Source organism: Talpa europaea (assembly GCF_964194135.1).
Source record: "Talpa europaea genome assembly, chromosome: 9".
NCBI classification, from domain to species: Eukaryota; Metazoa; Chordata; class Mammalia; order Eulipotyphla; family Talpidae; genus Talpa; species Talpa europaea.
This window is the reverse complement of record NC_140076.1, coordinates 32,852,298-32,870,611: the sequence shown is the minus strand read 5'-3', so window position 1 is coordinate 32,870,611 and position 18,314 is coordinate 32,852,298. Positions and strand designations below refer to the sequence as shown.

Sequence of the window (18,314 nt, the reverse complement as noted above, 5' to 3'; positions counted from 1 at the left end):
AACTTCAACTATCAATTAACTGCTATCTCTAACTGCTATCTCTAACCTCCCCATATGGTCCCTGCCTTAAAAGACCACAAATCTATGTCAAAAACTTGGCGGGGAATGTTTACAGCCTTTAGTTCCCAGAAGTTTTCAGGTGTGACATATCACTTGTTTTTGTAAGACCAAAATTTAAATCACTGCTTCCAAGCAGAAAAATACTAATTGTTTCAAAATGTACTGTTTATATCATGCAGTGCCATTGTCAACAAATTAGTTATTTCTTGTTTGGTCATGCAACATTTGCAGTTTTACTTTTCAAATACGTGTATTAACAATTGAAATATTCAGAAGAATCAGCCATAAACAAATGAGAAGAATCTAGCAGGAGTCAGCTAACGAGATTTCTGACTTTTCAGGAATCTGTCCCATGCCTGGACCTTTGTCAGACGACATGAGTAGCATGGTTCATGCCAACATAGGAAGTGGCTGAGTTCACAAGGAGGAAATGGTGTTGGCCTGTTAACCATTCATTTCTTCACTCGTTCATTCACTCTCATACATCTGAGAAATTGGATGCTATTAAACATGACTGGGCCCTGTACGTTATACTTCTCTTTCTGTTCCTTGGGAAAGGACTCACTCCAGGAGTGGGGCAGAGCTGCTGGAGAGACAGGAGTTACTTGCCTCTCAGTCTTGGGGTATCCTACATACACCTGCTACATGGCAGGAAGACCAAGTCTGAGTTCCCTGACTCCCCAGAGTAGGTGAAGGACTCCTCTATGCCTCCATAGGCCTGTGGTTGTTTGGAGTTGTTGCTGACCATTTTACCCAAGACCCATGTCTAATCTCCTTCCGGCCTACATTAGACCCACCATAGCAATATACCTGGGTCCACAGTAGGGACTGAGTGGGTTTGCTGGGAAAAGCCCTTATTTATTCCCTTACGCTCCAAAGTCCCTTTAATCATTCTCCACCCTCACTGTTCACAGAAAAGAGACTCCTGAAGAAGATGGTATAGTGATATTTATTGGAAGTTTATGGGGCCAGTCCACGTGGGTCTAGATTGGGGACAGGAGTCTCCTCAGGGCTGCCCGGAATATCACTAGCAGTTACTGTGGCCATGAAGCAATGCTGGAGGAAGTGTTTGGGGTCCACATCCGGCTCCTCTTGGCAGAACAGTCGTGGGTTCAGGAAGGGGTGACTCTGCTGGAGAGATCTCGCTCCTGACACCTCCACCAAATTGCCCATGTTCCCACTTTGGTCGTCAGGGGGCGCCTCCTCATGGTCTGGAAAACAAACTCAGGGCATGGAGCTTCCTTCTGTAGCCCTTTCCTCCCCCACCAACATCACACACCCTGGCTAGCTTCCCAAAGTGCTTACCTTGGCAGCACTGTGCTCATTTGTTTAACATTTGTTTAACAAATTTATTAACAATAACAATAAACTGGGCCTCCCCGGTGGCGCAGCGGTTGAGTGCTGGGTTGCGAAGCTGCCTGCAGTCTCCTCAGCGCCGGTTCGATCCCCGGCCACCGGAGGAGGGTCCCACATGGCGCGCAGACCTCTCCTGCCGCCCGCTGCTCCCTCAGCAGTGTACTTTGATCCTTCTGCCTGTTTTGCTCTCCGCTCTGGCTCTGGCGAATTCTCTCACCCTCCCCGTGCTTCTGACTGTACCCAGTGCTTGTATACATAAATAAATAAATAAATCTTAAAAAAAAAAAAAAAACAATATACTATATTATGGACTAAGGGCTATCAATGTTTCTCATGAACTTAAAGTTGAGCGGGGAGACAAAAAAAATCATTAGGAGTTATAAAGACTTGACCTAAACCATAAACCTATGAGGTAGCTACTATGAAAAATTCATTTTATCAGTGAGGATACAGGCTCACTCCACCTCTACAGAGAAGTGCTAGGAAATCTTAAAACATGCACTATTCTCTGCTTTAAGAATAGATTCCATGAGTCTCTTCATCTACTTTATTTTCTCTCCTCCTCTTACATCTCAGCTTGAAAGGAAATTTAGCCTTTTTATTCCCTACCTCCCATTCATGACTTATTCTGCTGCAATTTACTTGATTTCTGCCCCCTTCTTAGCTTAAAATTTTTTGTCACTAAATCTCGTGGTCATTTCTAAGCCCTATCTCCCTTGACAAGCCAGGCACATTTGGCATATTTGAACATTCCTGCTTTTTTGGATAAAAAGTATATCAAGTGTTCAAGTCAGAAATGTAAATTATCTCTCATACCCTCTAATTTAAAACAATTTACCAGGCCCTACTGATGCCACGGAATCACCGCCTGTCATATCTACCTTCCATCCATTTCTCTCCATGCTCAACGCTACCATCCTAGATCAGGCTTTCATCTTCTGCCCAAACCACTGGAAGATCCTTCAGTTGGACCCCCCCTTAGGGTCATCCTTCATGCAGTAACCAGAGAGATCTTTCTTTCTGAGATCAAGTGCATCCACATACTGTTCTTTCTCAAAAGCCCTCAATGTATTCCTAATATTTCTGACACTTGAGGGAGCTTTCAAGACTCTTCATGTACTGGCCCCATCCCTTCTCTTTAGCTTTGTTACTAACCACTCTTTCCCCAAGAACTCAATGCTCTGCCACAGCTATACTTTTATTATGCCTTAAATAGATCCATTTCTTCCTTCACATCTCTGGATCTTTGCTTGTACTGTTTCTGCTGACTGGAATGACATTTTATGCCTTCTTTGTCTAGAAAATGCCAGTGCTTTAAAACCTATTGATGGGGCCTCCCCGGTGGCGCAGCGGTTGAGCGCTGGGTTGCGAAGCTGCCCGCGGCCTCTGCAGCGCCGGTTCGATCCCCGGCTGCTTCTCGGCCACCAGAGGAGGGTCCCACATGGCGCGCAGACCTCTCCTGCCGCCCACTGCTCCCCTCAGCAGTGTACTTCGGTCCTTCTGCCTGCTCTGCTCCCCACTCTGGCTCTGGTGAATTCTCTCACCCTCCCGCGCTTCTGACTGTACCCAGTGCATGTATAAACAAAAACAAACAAACAAACAAAGAAAATATGCCTCTATAAAAAATAAAATAAATAAAATAAAACCTATTGATGGAGGAGATCCAGGAAAAATAGTGTTTCTGAAATCAATAGAAAAGTGAATTCCAAGAAGGAAATTGTACTAGACTTTGGGGTTGGCTACTCAACATCCATTCCACATTTTCCCACCTGGTAATAGCAGTTATTTGGGGCTGGGACTGGCTCCATCCCATCTCCAGGAATGAGACCTGATCTAAGTCACTCAGGTAATGCCGTTCCTTTGCCTCATGACTGGGTCATCAGTGCAAAGCATTTCCCAGGGCAGTGATCAGTTTAGAAGTGGACACGTGATCTAAGATGGTCTAACCAGAGTAGAACACAGGTCTTTGTTGTTTTGTTTTCTGGTGGAAAGAAATGATAGCACCCTTTTTGTCCTTCTGGCGAGATAGGAACAAACTTCATTAGTCCCAAGGACTGCTGGCAGCCAACTTACCACAGTGAGAAAAGTCAGCCTGAGGAGAAAGCCAACAGAGGGCGGTACTGAGACAATCAGAGGCTGGAGCCACAAGTACAGGGACACTGTGAACACCTATTCATACCAAGCCTACAGCCTACCCTATTTTTGGACTTCTCACCTATAAAAATAAAACATTTCCTTTTTTGTGTTTTATTTTGAATTTTCTAAGGTTAAATAATTTAATACTCATAAGAGGCTACAAAAATAGAGTCCCAGGGTCCACCACACCTCACTTTCCCTAATGATAACATTTTACATAATCCTAGAATAATTTCAAAACCAGAAAACTGGTAGTGACTGTGATATGATTACGTAAACTACCGAGCCTAATCAATTTTATTGGTTTCTACATGCACTTTAGTTTTGGTGTATAGTACTATGAAAGTTTGTTGCATGTGTAGATTGATATAACCACTGCCACAACCCATTTATAATCACACCTTCCTCCTAAACCTAACTCCTGGTAACCACTAGCCTATTGTCCATTACGATAAATGGATCTATACAGTATACTACCTTTTGAGATTAGCTTTTCTTACTCTGCATAATACCCTTAACACCCATTTGTGTTGTATGCATCAGTAGTCCGTTCCTTTTTAAGGCTGCATATAATCCATTTGCCCACTAAGGAACTTCTAGGTTGTTTCCAATTTTTGTCTATTACAAATAAGATTGCTATGAACATTTATATACATATTTTTGTGCAGACATACATTCTTATTTCTCTAGGATAAACACCTAGGAGTACGATTGCTGGTTTGGATGGTATTGTGGGCTGAGTGGTGGTCTCCAAAATATCAGGTTCTGATCCCTAGAACCTGTGAATGTTACCTTGTATGGTAATGATTTTGCAGATATAATTAAATTTAAAAAATGTTTTGGGGAACCACCAACTTCCAGTAAATTGCCAAAAATGACCCACCCAAGGGGAAAGAGAAGCATCCATTATGTGTTCTGTAGGCCTTTTAGAACATGGAGTTTTTCCTTTGTCCATGGAGCTGTTCCTTTTTCCACACACATGTGAATCTACAAGAAAGCTGATATTGTAGACATCCAGGGGATGGGCACTGTTCAAAAAGAAATGTCCCACAAATGTTATTGTGGCAAAACCGCTTGCAGGGAGATTCACATGACCTGGTTCCCAGACTAAGCTGATCACCTGTCTCTGATTACTTGATTGATCAAAGTTCCTCTTAAATTGTGGGACTCTGAGCAGCAGTCAGAGTGCAGGGGAAACCCTGGGGCTTCTAGGAGCTATAAAGCCTTGGCTTAGAAGGCATTTCTCATTCTGATATTAAATCACTGTGCTATCTAGGGCTCACCGCTTCTCCTCTCTGGGTCTCAGTTACCACTTTACAAAGTGGGGCTGAAAGTGTGGCTAACCTCATTTTTCTCCTTCTTTTCTCTTGAATTCCATGTTTTAAAGGATTCCACCAACACAATGGACTACAGTTATTAAGCATTATTTTCCCCCATTTTGTATTTATCAAAGAACTCTGATTAGCAGGAGAGCACCCATATGAATTAATTCCCTTAAACTAATACAATTCTAGCTCAAAGAGAAACTTGGTCCCAGTAAAACCTATGAAATGTTGGAAATTGTTCAGAAGTCCTCACTGATATATTTGGGCACCCTCAGATCAGCAGAAACCAAAGCTGGGAAACTGTAGATGCTAAAAAGTTACCTCTGAGATGTGATGGCTCATGTTTTCTATCCAATTGGGAGTTAAAAAAAAAAAAGCCATAAATCTCTTACTTCCAGATTTTATACTTCTGTTAACGCAAACTAAAGTTTCACTCACCTCATATTTTATTTTTATTTTTTAGCAGACATATCATACTGCTGGTTTATACTGAGTTTGTGGAACCACCCTGACTTTTTTTTTTATTATGACTATTTCACAGATCCAGAACTCCCATGGAATGTGTATTCGATTGCCTTTCATTTCACAGTCCTAGTCTTCCAGGGAAACCAGTGGAATAGGTAGTAATCCCACACTTGATCTTAGATAGTTCTGCCTCTTCCTTTGACTAACATATAAAGGAAGTTGTTAAAATCCTACAATGGTGCCTGAAACCTAGGGGAAGGAGGTCCCATCTTTGAAATGGTGCTAGTTCTTCCAGCCAATTGGCACTTGGGAAAGAAGGAATCATAAAGGCAAATATACCAATTTATATTTTGAAGTTACATAAGAAGATTCATGTTTGGCTAAAATGTGCTAGTACAAGAATCTCTCAGATAAGAGAATGTTATCTAAATCTCTTAATAGCTTGTGGGGGAGGGGTTATTCTGTTATAGATAATTAACTGAGGCCCAGAGAGAGAAAGTCAACATTGACACAGCTATTTAGTATTGGATCCAGGATTCACTTTCCATTCTGCCTGTTGTCAAAGCTTGGACTCTTTCCACAAAGTGAACCTTTGGTGTAGGCTAGGAACTATGATCCAGGCTGGGGATCCAAACTCATTTAAGACATGGTTTCTATTTTTGAAATTTTAACAGACTCTTTGAGGAGACAAACATGTAAAAATTTAAGTGTCTGATAATAATTAAAATGAGAGCTGACAATTGTTAAAAGCCTACTCTGTGTTAGAGACTAATTGGCTCCTACATAAGCATCAACTTCAGTTTTCACAACTTTCTTAGTAAGGTGTTATTGTACACATTTTACATAGCAAATTAAGGCTCAAGAGAAATGACTCTCACACAATAAGAGGGACAAAGCTGGGGACAAAGCCAGGTTCTCTGATGTCCCAGCACAGGTCTGTGTCTTCCCACCTTTCTCCAAGGGCCTCTTCCCCCGCTGCTCGGAGCCCTCAACCCTGAACTTGGGACTAGCCTGTGGTGACCAGCCAGGAAAGACGGACTCATATTCTTTTCCTGCTTAGAGATGAGTCAAAGTAACTCACCACTGAGGCTGTTTGGTTCATAGCTGCCACCTTCCCAGTACCCCCAGTGTGATTAATTAAAAAGCAGAGGGATCTGAGGCAAAAAGCAGAGGCAACTGAGCCCCATGTGGAAGATGAGAGGCACTGAGGGAAACTACTTTGTAGTGAAAGGGCAGTTGTGACAGGAAAGACCCCTGGTCTTGATGGCAAAGACCTGGCCACCAATTGGCTGAGTGACCTTGGGCACAAACTGCCTCTTTCTAGGTCTCAGCACCCCCATCCCCATCTCTACAGTGAGAGCATCAGACTTGATTTCTAGAAGTACTTTGAGGATGATGAGGACTGAATTCTTGTCCTTAATTTTTTCTATAATTTATCTCTTATTAATTGTACCTAGGGTGGGATATCACTTCTGCACTTACCTCACTCATCTCATCTGCAAAATAGGATTAGTAAACCTGGCAGAGTAGTTGAGCAGGTTAATGGGACAGTACATTTAAAATCTTTAGCATAAGGTCTTTAGCATAGTGCCTACAACAACAGTGGAAGCTTAGTTACTCTTCTGATCAATCTGGTTCCTCACTAAATATCAGAGTAAGGAAGCTAAGGTCTTTGTTGCATCCCAAGTTTGAGGGCTGGGGTGTGATAGGACAGTGAAGAACACCTGGGCAGCAGAGGGAGCCTGTTTCTAGAAATTCTGTTCCATTTCCATTCTGCTCTTGCCAAGGCACTCCCCACCCTGCCTGTGCCTCCAAACCCAGAGATCAGGACCCCAAGGGACAGTGCAATGATCATAGGCTATAGGGTCGGGGACATAAGAGTTGACATCCCAGCAGCACATGCTCACTAGTAATGTAGACTTGGCCAATTCACTTCTCTTGGTGAGCTTTGTTTTCCTCTGCTCTAAGTCAGGCTAATGATTCCTCTACATGTTCTACTGAAGAAGTAGAAATCAAACAGAAATGGAATTCTGTGTAAAAGAAAAAACTCTGATGAATAGAAGATAGTGGGCCTGTAAACTGTCTAACATGTAGAAGTAGGGACAAGATGCTCCTGGGTTCAGAGGGAGGAGAGAACAGCACTTAATGAAGAGGGAGAAAACTAAGAGCTGAGTTTGAGCAACAAGTAGAGTGCTAAAAGCTATCATTTAGTAAAAGGTCAGGAAATGCATTTTCCACCTTAAAAATAAGAAGCAAAAAGAACACAAGCTTTCTCAAACCCTGGAGACTGAATAAATCCAGCTGGTGGTGGAGCACCAGCTTGTTTTTTGTCTACAGGTCAAGTGAGGAACAATAGTTCCTTTGAGTCAGAAAGGTTGAGGGTGCCGACAGGATGGGGAGAGATGAAGGGAGCAGGACACAAGCAGGAGCATCCCATAGACCCAGCCTGGCAAGAGAAAAAAAGTAGGACTTTGGGGGCAGAAAGACACATATTTGAATTCCAGCTGCACAATTTATAAGCTATAATCACTTGAGTAAGTCATCTAAGCTCTCTTAGACCAAGTTTTCACATCTGCAAAATTGGTGATAATAACACCTACCTCAACTGGGGTAGTTGGGAAAATTAGATGAGAGAGTGCACATGAAATTTCAAATAATGTCTGGCACATAGTAGGGGCTTCCCTTTCACAGCACAGGAATAAGGAGAGTAGTAGAGCTGGCTCTGTCACTCACTAGGTGACTTTGGACCTCAGTTTCCTCATCTGTAAAATGGAGGTAATAGATCAGTACTTTGCTCATTTATTGTGAAGAGTGAATGAGATGGTCTATTTAGAGTCAGTTAATTCTTTTTTTCTGTTGTATCATATTTCTTTATTCCTCTGCTGATGAACATTTAGTTTGTTTCCAATAGGACAAGTCAAAATGATATCATCATTGCAAGTCTCCTAATGCTACTATTTCTCTAAGGCACAAATTTGAAATGGAATTACTGAGTTATAGGGGATATACATTTTTAATTCAAAGAGATATTGCCAAATTGTTCTACAAAGTTATATCAATTTATATTCTTACCAGCAGTATATGAAAGTATGCATACCCTATTACCAACCTTCTCATACTTCATGTGATCCATTTCTAGATTTTGCAATGCAATTGTTTAAGAAAGGATATATCATTCTTATATTGCATTCTCTTGATTATTAGTAAGGCTGAGGAGATTTTTGCGTGTACTTTTGGGCTGACTATGTTTTTCTCGTATGTTTAAAAGTGTGTATGTGTTTATAGATGTAAATATCTATATCTATATCCATATATTGATATATTATGAATATACTTATATATTTTACAGTCAAATGATCTAGCACTGGTATACCCCAATATATATATTCTGGATATCACTAATGTCTCTATTTTATATATAGTTGATTTTCTATTACTTGCAGTAGTTGTTTACAAAGTCACTGAAAACACTTAATTACAGAATACTGACTCATTGCTCCTAGGGGAATCATAAAGTTAGGTTTCTATGAACCTTTGGTCACAAAATTTTTGTCAACTGATCAATGCATAATTTTGCTTTTTGCATGTATTTCTGGTGAAATACATATTATTGGTTAGTACATATTAGTACTAACGTAGTACATATTATTGGTTCATTAACATTGAAATCATAACTAACAGCACAATAACTTCTACTGTTATGTAACATGTGTTTTGTAACACATGTTTTCTCCACAAGCCACATCTCAGACTTGCACTTAAAACCACTGCAAAGTACTCCTGCACTGTATTTGGGGGCCATTTAAAACTATGATATTACCAATAAAAAGGGGGGGAATCATGGATTAAATTTACCAAGAAAACGACAATTGTTCATAGTATAAGAACTGAAATAAGAAGGCAGAGCACAGCCTTGTTCACTCTCAGCCGAGAGGACGTGTCACCCAGCAACCTGGATTTTTTGCTGCTCTGCACATATCCACATGCACATATGACCTTGGAAACACTGGTTGTTGATTTTGAGGTTACAAATAAATTTTAGCAAGTAGGCAAATTTGCAAAAACGGAACCTGCAAATAATGAGAACTGTCTGCATGTGCATTTATATTAACATATCTATGTGTTCCTTATTTTCAATCTTATGTATTATTTGTTTTATATTATTCATATCTGATGTCAATTTGTATCTGAAGTAGGCTAATTTTCCCTTTTTTCCTTTCTTAAAAATTATTTTATTCATCTTCCTATTTTAGTCTATTTCTCAATTCTCTGTTTTAGGATTTCTCAATATCAGCATTATTGACATGTTGGGTCAGATGATTCTTTACTGTGGCATTCTGTCCTCTGTGTTGTAGGAGGTTTAAACAGCGTCCCTGCTCCATTCTATCAGCCAATTTCTGTGCCAATATCAAATTAACAAATTCTTACATCTTTTTAAAATGTTCTATTATCTGATAAGACAAGCCCCTCCTTTCTTTTCCAAAATTGTTTTGTTCACTCTTGTACCTTTACTATTCCAGACTAATTTCAGAATTAAACAAATCCCATGAACCATTTGTTGGGATTTTATTTATAGATTAATTCGGGAAGAGCTGAGTTGTCTATGATACTAAGTCCTTCTAGCCACACACACACCCTGCATCTCATATAGCACCATGTTGTTCTATGGTTTTCACTAACTTTCAGGATTTTTTTCTACAGAAGTTGAAGAAACCAGGCCAGTTCTGGGCTCAGCTTTTTTCATCTTTTCCTGACACTGACTCCCAGGGGAGCCAGATGAATCCTTGCACCTTCAAAAAACATCCCTCCTGCTTTGCACTGCCCAGCAACAGCAGGATTATTTGGTTATCAGGATCTGAGGGTTCTTGTGTTGTTTTTTGCACAAGTTGTTGTTAAGTTGAAAAACTAATCTTTTTTTTTTTTAAAAGATTTATTTATTTATTTATACAAGCACTGGAGAGAATTCACCAGAGCCAGAGTGGGGAACAGAACAGGCAGACTGACGAAGTACACTGCTGAGGGGAACAGCGGGACGACAGGAGAGGTCTGTGTGGGACCCTCACCGGGTGAACCGGGGATCAAACTGGTGCTGCAGAGGCTGCGGGCAGCTTCGCAGCCCAGCGCTCAACTGCTGCGCCACCAGGGGAGGCCTGAAAAACTAATCTTTTACCAATGCTTATCATTCAGCCCTCTCTGTCTTTCCTTGAGGTTTAGCTACCACCGACCCTGAATTTCAGTTCTACCATTTATTAGCTGTAACATTTTGAGCAACTCACCTAAACTCTCTCAGCCTTGATTTTCTCATTTGTTAAATGAAGATAATAATTCCTTTTTTGAACGTTCTTTGCCAAATTATACTGAAAGATTTTTTTTTTTGCCAGTAAGGACTGGAACCTTCACAATATCTCGCAGGAGGTGCTAAAAATGTGTGCAATAAAGACTTGTGAAACAGCAACACATTTTTTTTTTTTTTTGCCCCAGGATGCTCTAGATGGCCTATACTAATGAAGGGATGGGTAGCCCAAAACATCAGCTTATCAAAAAATATCTGCATTTGGGCCTCCCTGGTGGCACAAAGTTGTTAAACCTCAGCACATGAAGCTACCAGCAGCCACTGCAGCACAAGTTCAATCCCCAGTAAGGGAGTTACCCACATGGCACAGCAGACCTCTCATGTCTCACCCGCTACTCCCCTCAGCAGTGTATCTCAGTAGATCCACCTGTTCTGATCCCCACTCTGTCTCTGGTTAACCCTCTTACTGCCTGCACCTCTGGCCTGTATCCCAGTTCTTGTATGCATAAATAAATAAATCTTTTTTTAAAATCTGTATTTACTTTCTGAATCAATTGAATTGTGGAGCGGGCAGCACATTTTTCTTATAATTCTATTTTGTTTAGGAGTGATATTAATACCAGTTTGCACTCCCCAAAGCTAAAATTAAAAGTGTCTTAGAAAATGCACAACATAGAGTAACCGTTGTGTGACCAAAAAAATGCTGATTGCATCAAATTATTTTGGTAAACATTGAGCACATGAAGAGTTGGGGATGGAAATGTTCAGATCGTGAGCCTCCTGAGAGACATGCTGCTGCTTTTGAGTATTCCAGGAACACTCAAGAGGCAAATGTTCCAGACATCACTTCTAAATATCTCCCTTCACTGAAGGTGCTAGACTGCTGAATACAAGAGGATCATGTGGCCTCTTACCTGCAGTCTGTAAGCTTAAACCTGGATCCAACTTTGTGTGGGGCTTTGAGCTGATGAACAGGTAACAAAGCACACAGGCAGTGACAATGAAGGCCAGGAGGACCACCGCTGCTATGGACAAGCCCAAAAGAGCACCAATACTGGGTAAAGAAGACAAAAATGGAGATGAGTGTTAGGAAGGGAATAGGGAGACTGCATATCATACAAGTGTTGCAGGTGTTATAGGAATCAGCTGGCTTCGACTTTTTCTGCCTCTTCTTGCCTTCAACAGGCTTTCTGTGCCTAAACATGGGAAAGGTCATCGATTCTATGCCAAGCACTTGCCACACACGTAGCCTAGTGTGGCTCAGCACCACCACCCAGTTGGAACTTGGTGTGCTCCCTTTCTTCATGTCTCCTTCCCTCCCTACTTTCTCCTTTTTATTTTTCAAGTTTCAGATATTTATTATTCAGTGTAAGCCTCAACACAATACACCAACATGATTTCATGCACTTAGAGGGGAAATATTTCCTAGTTAAAGGAAAATTGTGCAGATGGCATGTGGAAGTCTTTCCTTTTAAAAAGCAGCTTTATAGTGAAATATTTCATTTAGAAGTCTGGACCTTCTTTCTTCAGTTTGCTGTCATCTACATTCACTGAGTAGAACTTGTATTGATCATTGGAACCCAGTTTGTTGCAGGGTCCTGGGTTATTCTTTCTCTCTCAACGGACATCTGGATTGAAGAAAGCCAGGTGCATGACATACAGAGCTGCTCCAGCACCTCCAGCTCCGTAAATGCAGAGGGGGATCAAGATTGGATGCCTCTTGGCTTGACTGAGGATCTAGCCGAGCATGATTATGGGAGAGGCCATGGCATTGGGAGAGCATGGCATTGGGAGAGGCCAGGAAGGAGAGGAGAGCAAATCTACAAGGCCCAGTCTAAGCCTTTCCCTGCCCTACTTACTTCAACCTGCTCCCACCCAAGTGAGAATATCTTAAAGATCCCTCTCCACACTGCTGTTTCTGAAAACTAAAGACACATAGCAGACCTTTGTTAAAAAACAACTTCGGGGGGCCTCCCTGGTGGTGCAAGGGGTAAGGTGCAACCTATAAAGCTGTTCGCAGCCACTGTATAGCACTAGTTTGATCCCCAGCCAGGGAGATACACACATGGAGCAGCAGACCTCTCCTGACTCGCCTGCTGGTCCCCTCAGCAGTGTATTTCAGTCAGTCTGCCTGTTCTGTTCCCCATTCTGTCTCTGGTGAATCCTCTCACCTCCCGCACCTCTGACTTACACCCCAGTTGTTGTATGCATAAATAAATAAATCATTTAAAAAAAAAAAACTGTCAGTCCAGTCTCAAGGTAATTTCTGACCCAACCTTCATGGGTCCTCATGCCAGTGTAGACTCCATATCTAGAATACTTCCTTGCCACTGGTCCCTCAACCTCAGCCCCACTGCCTCTGTCCCAAGTCAGGCTTTGGTCACCTAGTCTCCAGACAGCAATACTTTGTTTCACTTGGGGCTCACTTTTTTTCCTGTTCCACCTAATGCCTCTCTATCATCTCCCCACATTGCAACTTTACCTGTCCTTGAAGGTTCATCTCAAATGTTTCCTTCTTTTTCTTTTTTTTAAGATTTATTTATTTATTTATACAAGTACTGGGTACAGTCAGAAACACGGGAAGGTGAGAGAATTCACCAAAGCCAGAGCGGGGAGCAGAGCAGGCAGAAGGACCGAAGTACACTGCTGAGGGGAGCAGCGGGCGTGGCAGGAGAGGTCTGTGCGCCATGTGGGACCCTCACCGGAGGCGGCGGCCGGGGATCGAACCGGCGTTGCAGAGGCTGCGGGCAGCTTCGCAGCCCAGCGCACCCTCAAATGTTTCTTCTCAATAGCACTTTTCTTGGTCATCTTTCTCCCTTTTTACTTCTCCCATGCCAGGACACTTGGCCAGGACACTTTACTCAGGGCCCTCTGCAGTTCCCACTTGGTGAGATCCCCAATGTGATAGGGAAAGAGCAAAGGACCTTGGGACCATACCTACCAGCTCTGTAACTAACACACTGTGAGAGCTTGATGAAATTATTTATCCTTCTGAGACTCAGCATCCTTGTCTGAAAAGTGAGAATGATCAAAACACAGTCCCTCACAGGTGGTAGTGAGGAGGAATGATATATGTAATACTCTTGTCACATAGGTACTCACCCTTCCTCGTGTGTTCTGAAGACAGATTCAACCATGTTATATTGATTTTGTCTTCCCCTGTACAAGCACTGGCACTTGGTAAGTAGTTAGTAGATATTTCTTTTTTAAAAAAAGAAACATGATTTTTATCTCTTTTGAGATATTATTTATAGAGATACCTGTGTTCAGGTCCCCACCCTTCACAAGGGACATCTATGGGCACCTGTATAGAAAAGGGATCTCTAAAATTAGGGTCCTTTGAAGTGCTTGGGGGTAGATACCCTAACTCAGAGCTCAGTCAGGGAGTGGGCACCATGTCTGCTGGTCGGTCTGGGGACAGAGGAACCAGTTCCAAAGGACAGAGCAGGGAACAAGAAGGGAGATTCCAAGGGGGAAGATCTGTGCATAGTATAAGAGGAACTTAAAATGATCCGAGGTGTCCCATGGTGGACATACTGTCCCAAGAAGTGGTAAATTCCCTATTTCTGGGCAAGTTTGCCCATAATACCTGGATGAGGACATCTTTCAATGAAATTAAGAGATTCCTGCTTAGGGTGGGAAATTGGACTGAAGAGCTGCTAACCTTGTAGGATTTCACACATATATGATTCTGAAACATAGATACCCACCCACTGTGACTCTTAAGAAGAATTAGAGGAGCAGTTTAATCTTTGTTAGGGCTTTTGAGTCAAGCAGTTCTAAGTTTGAATCCTGGTTCTGCTGCACATGAGCTGAAAAATACTTGACCTCTTGATCTTCATTTTCTTCAATTATAAAGGTCCCTAGCTCACCAGGAACCTAACCTCAAAGATGAAAATAGTGTATGTACAGTGCCTGACCACCACCTCTCCCTTCTAGTAAGGCGGCTGCCTTTTTGTTTCTCTGGTGATGGAGAGTGTTTGGAAAGTGGACCTTACATGTGCTAAGACCAGCTGCTTCTCTACAGAATCTTTACTCTCTGAGATATACGTTTAAGGATAGCAATTCTCCATAAGCACTATTCAAGTAAATAGTGTTTACGTGGAGATTTTTGTTTTTAGTGTTGACTTTCATGAAAAGGACTAAATAAAATCTAGAGTAAAACAAGTTCTCTCCTCTGCAGTGGTGGGGCTCTGTCAGGAGTGTGCCAGAAGAGCTGTTTCAGTGTTTGCAGTACACTGATCACATAGATGTCCTAAGGACACTCAGCTCGCCTCCTCCACTTTGCAGTTGTCTGTGATGTTAATTCCAGTGTGATGTGCAAGCCCAGGGAAAGTCAGCTCTGCAGATTGAAACCTTTCAGCAACTCTTAGGGCCACAGAGTGGGAGCACATTGTCGGAAGTCCTCACTTAACAACATCGAAATATTCTTGGAAACTGCAACTTTAAGCAAAATGACCTATAATAAAAATGGGTCCTCAAATAATATCACTGGGATTTTTGGGATTTTTTTTCTTTCTCATCAACTAAACAACACAAAACAGAATGATCTTCCTCAGGATCTGCTGTACAATGTGACTTCAGAGGTCACCCCATTCAACCTGCTACTGCATTGTCTGAGCTACTAAAGCACACCATTCTGGGAAATTGTTCATTCAAGGTAACAGGAGGGACTACAGGAGGGATAAGGAAAGGGAGTTGCAGTAGAAAGATGGGGATCTGGCTGGGTACTGAGATTATTCATCTGTGTATCCCCAAGGGCTAGCACAGTGCCCAGAAGAGAGTCAGGGTAAGGGTTTTTCAAATGCTCTGAGCAGAGCAAGTTATGAGAACCAGGTCAGATTTTGACAATTGTGCATCAGGACAAGCCTGGCCTTAGGTCCAGACAGGCTTGAGTTTTCATCCTAGTTCTGCCACTTCCTCTGGGATACTCCCAGGAAGTAATGTAAACTCTTTCAAATTTTCTGATCTGTGAAATGAAGAGGCAATGTTTCAAATGTCTGAATATATCTAGCCTGGATGGTCCTAGGTAATGTTTTTTAAATCTCAGTCTGCTATCATTTTGCTAGAAGATCTTGCATAATTCACTTTCATATCTAAGTTTCACTTTTTTCCACCTCTGAACCAGGGAAAGGAAACTCCCTTTTATTTTGTACCTGCTATATGCACTAGTCACTTTCATGCATTATTTCACATGACTATTCTTCACAGCTTTTATGAAACAGGTAGTACTATTGCCATTTTAAAGATGAAAAAAAGAGACACAGAAATAATTTGCCCAAATTTGCATAGATAATAAATGACAGAACCAAGGTTTGGATTGGGCTCTAACCAGCCCCCAAGTTCCACACTGTCTCTAGATTTCAAAGAGAGGTTAACATTATTCTTTATACAACATATTATATATTGATTTCAGCACCCAGCTTAGTGCTAGGTATGCAACTGCTCTTCAACAATACTCTATTGTTATACCTTAGGTGCATGCCATATCACTCTGAACAGACTGAGTTCCTCAGTGGTAAGAAATAATTGATTTCTGTGCCCCGAGTGCCCAGCAAAGCACCTAGCAAAGCACAAGTAAAGGCTAGGATGAATGACTGACTGAATGAATGAATATATGGATGTATAGAGAAAAATTCATGTGATTCCCCAGGTTACAGATAGTAACTGAAAATACAGTAGCTGAAAATCCAGCCATCTGAAAACCCTTTAGAATTATAGATTGAGCAATCTAGAAAAGCAATTATATCGGTAATTGTCAGTGGCATATGACAAATTGATTTCGCCTCTTTATCTCATTTGGTTCTAACCCTAGTCAGAAATTAGGGCAATGATTTATCATCATCACATATTATACATGAAAAGACAGACTGAGAGAAGTTTTAGTGACAGACTATCTTTTTCTTACCAAGAGGGCAGGCAGATCTTTAGGGACAGGAAAATCACTGTCCCTTTTTGCTGGTGCCTTTTTCCCAGAAATAGGCCGTAAATAAGGTACTATTATCTAGGTGAGGCTTTTGGAGACATAGAGAGATTGAAACCCATTGCCCTTACAACCTCACACTTAGGTTCCAGGAATGTTAGCGCTGACTTAACCACCACCTTCCTTAACAAGCGGGGAAACTGAGGTCGCACAGGTGCAGATTCACTCAAAATTACGCTTCTATAAATAAAGCCTGAGCTGGCTTCTGCTGTGGCATTATGCCATTGCCTCATGATAAAGAGAGGCAGCTCTAATCCCCAGGTCTTTTGCCTTAGCTCAAGAGTGGAGCATATCCCCAGCACTTGTCATGGGTCCTGGCATATGCTGAGTGCTCGGTAAAGAGTGGCTGAAAGAATGAGTAAATATGAGGCAAGGAAGAAAAAGTTGAGGCTGGGCTGAGGCTGAGGCTGAGGCTGAGGTGTAGCATCAGATGAAGGCTGAGGCTGGAGGCTCAGGTTTGGGTATATGCCAAGATAATGTTTGGGGTCAGGATTAGGGAGGAGAGGTGAGGAGGGGTTTCAGGGAGGATTGTGAGGAAGTTTGGGCCTGGTGAGGTAGGGACTGGAATCAGCTGTGGGGATTGAGTAATGATGAAGCTGGCCTTTGTATTAGAAAGGAACCTTATGGGCACTGGGATGAAGGTGGAGTTTAGGTTTCCTGGAAGATGGGAGTTGGCTCTTAGGTATGTAATTTGTTTGGTATCTAATTTGGGGGCTGGAGAGTGGGTAGAGGGTGACATTTTGGAGTGGGGTTGGGATGAAGAATTTTCAGGGTGAACTTGGGGGTGAAATTCAATCCTGAATAAATAATGGTTGGGGTCTGGATGGGAGACTGAAGCAAGGGGAAGTGGAGTGGTCCTGTCGTGACAGCAAAGGTTGGTTTGGGGCCTGAGCCAGTAAAGGCTTAATGGAGCTGGGTGCTTTGGGGTGGTTTGGATGAGGATTGAGGGTTCAGCACACAGCAGGCTGAGAGTGGAGCGAGGGAGCTAAGACCAGAGTAAGGTTCTAGGTCGGGTTAGGGCCAGGGCCGGTACCTGAGCCACCACATGTAGCTGTGCTCATATGGGAAGAAGCTGTGCGGATCGTCGCAGCAGTACTTGTGGTCGCGGAAGCCACAGCAGAAGACAGCGGCCGCCTCTCCCCCCGGCCGCGGGCAGCTGAAGCCGCCCACCACCTCCTGCTCGGTGCTCACGTAGCTTGTGCAGGCGCCGCTCATCGCGCCCTGCGCAGGGCCAGCCGCCACCTCGGGCCACCAGACGGCTGGCGAAGGGGAGGCTCGGGCGGCCGAGCTGAGTGGGACTAACGGAGGCAGAAAGACAGAGACAGAGAGATGGGCAGATAGAAGCAGAGAGACAGAGGGAGACACACAGAGACAGGCACCGCAGAGGCGCGGGGACGCAGCGGTTGCGGGACCCAGAGTCCCCGAGGACCGAGAGAGGCAGCCAGGTACGCGCACAGGGCTCGGCTGGAAGGGATGAGGAGGCGCAGGAGAGGGTGGGGGAGTGTCGGAGCCGTGGCAGTGGGCAGCGGCGGGCAGGGGGCGGGAGCGGACGCTGGGTCGCGGGGCGGAGGGCGACTTACGGAGCCGAGAGGAGGGAGCAGCCCAGGGGAGCCTCCGGGACATGCGTCTCTACTCGCGCTTCCCCCGCCCGCCCTCTGCCTTTCTACTTCAAGCAGAAGGGCGCTGGGCGCTCAGA

At 43.1% G+C, this 18,314-nt stretch overlaps 1 protein-coding gene and 1 pseudogene across 2 annotated transcripts; both read right to left on the bottom strand.

Annotated features, from left to right (window-relative positions):
* Positions 1-1,020: 1,020 nt before the first annotated feature.
* SHISAL2A (shisa like 2A) lies at positions 1,021-17,833 on the bottom strand (the record flags this gene model as incomplete). The annotated part of the gene is made up of 3 exons (XM_084242763.1): positions 1,021-1,271; positions 11,550-11,689; positions 17,652-17,833. 3 exons carry the CDS (start codon positions 17,831-17,833, stop codon positions 1,021-1,023), a joined length of 573 nt encoding a protein of 190 aa, XP_084098889.1.
* Positions 12,139-15,029, bottom strand: LOC311177736 (cytochrome c oxidase subunit NDUFA4-like; annotated as a pseudogene). Its single transcript has 2 exons — positions 14,910-15,029; positions 12,139-12,372 (listed from the first exon to the last, which is right to left on the bottom strand). The product of its transcript is annotated as a cytochrome c oxidase subunit NDUFA4-like (transcript).
* Positions 17,834-18,314: the final 481 nt, after the last annotated feature.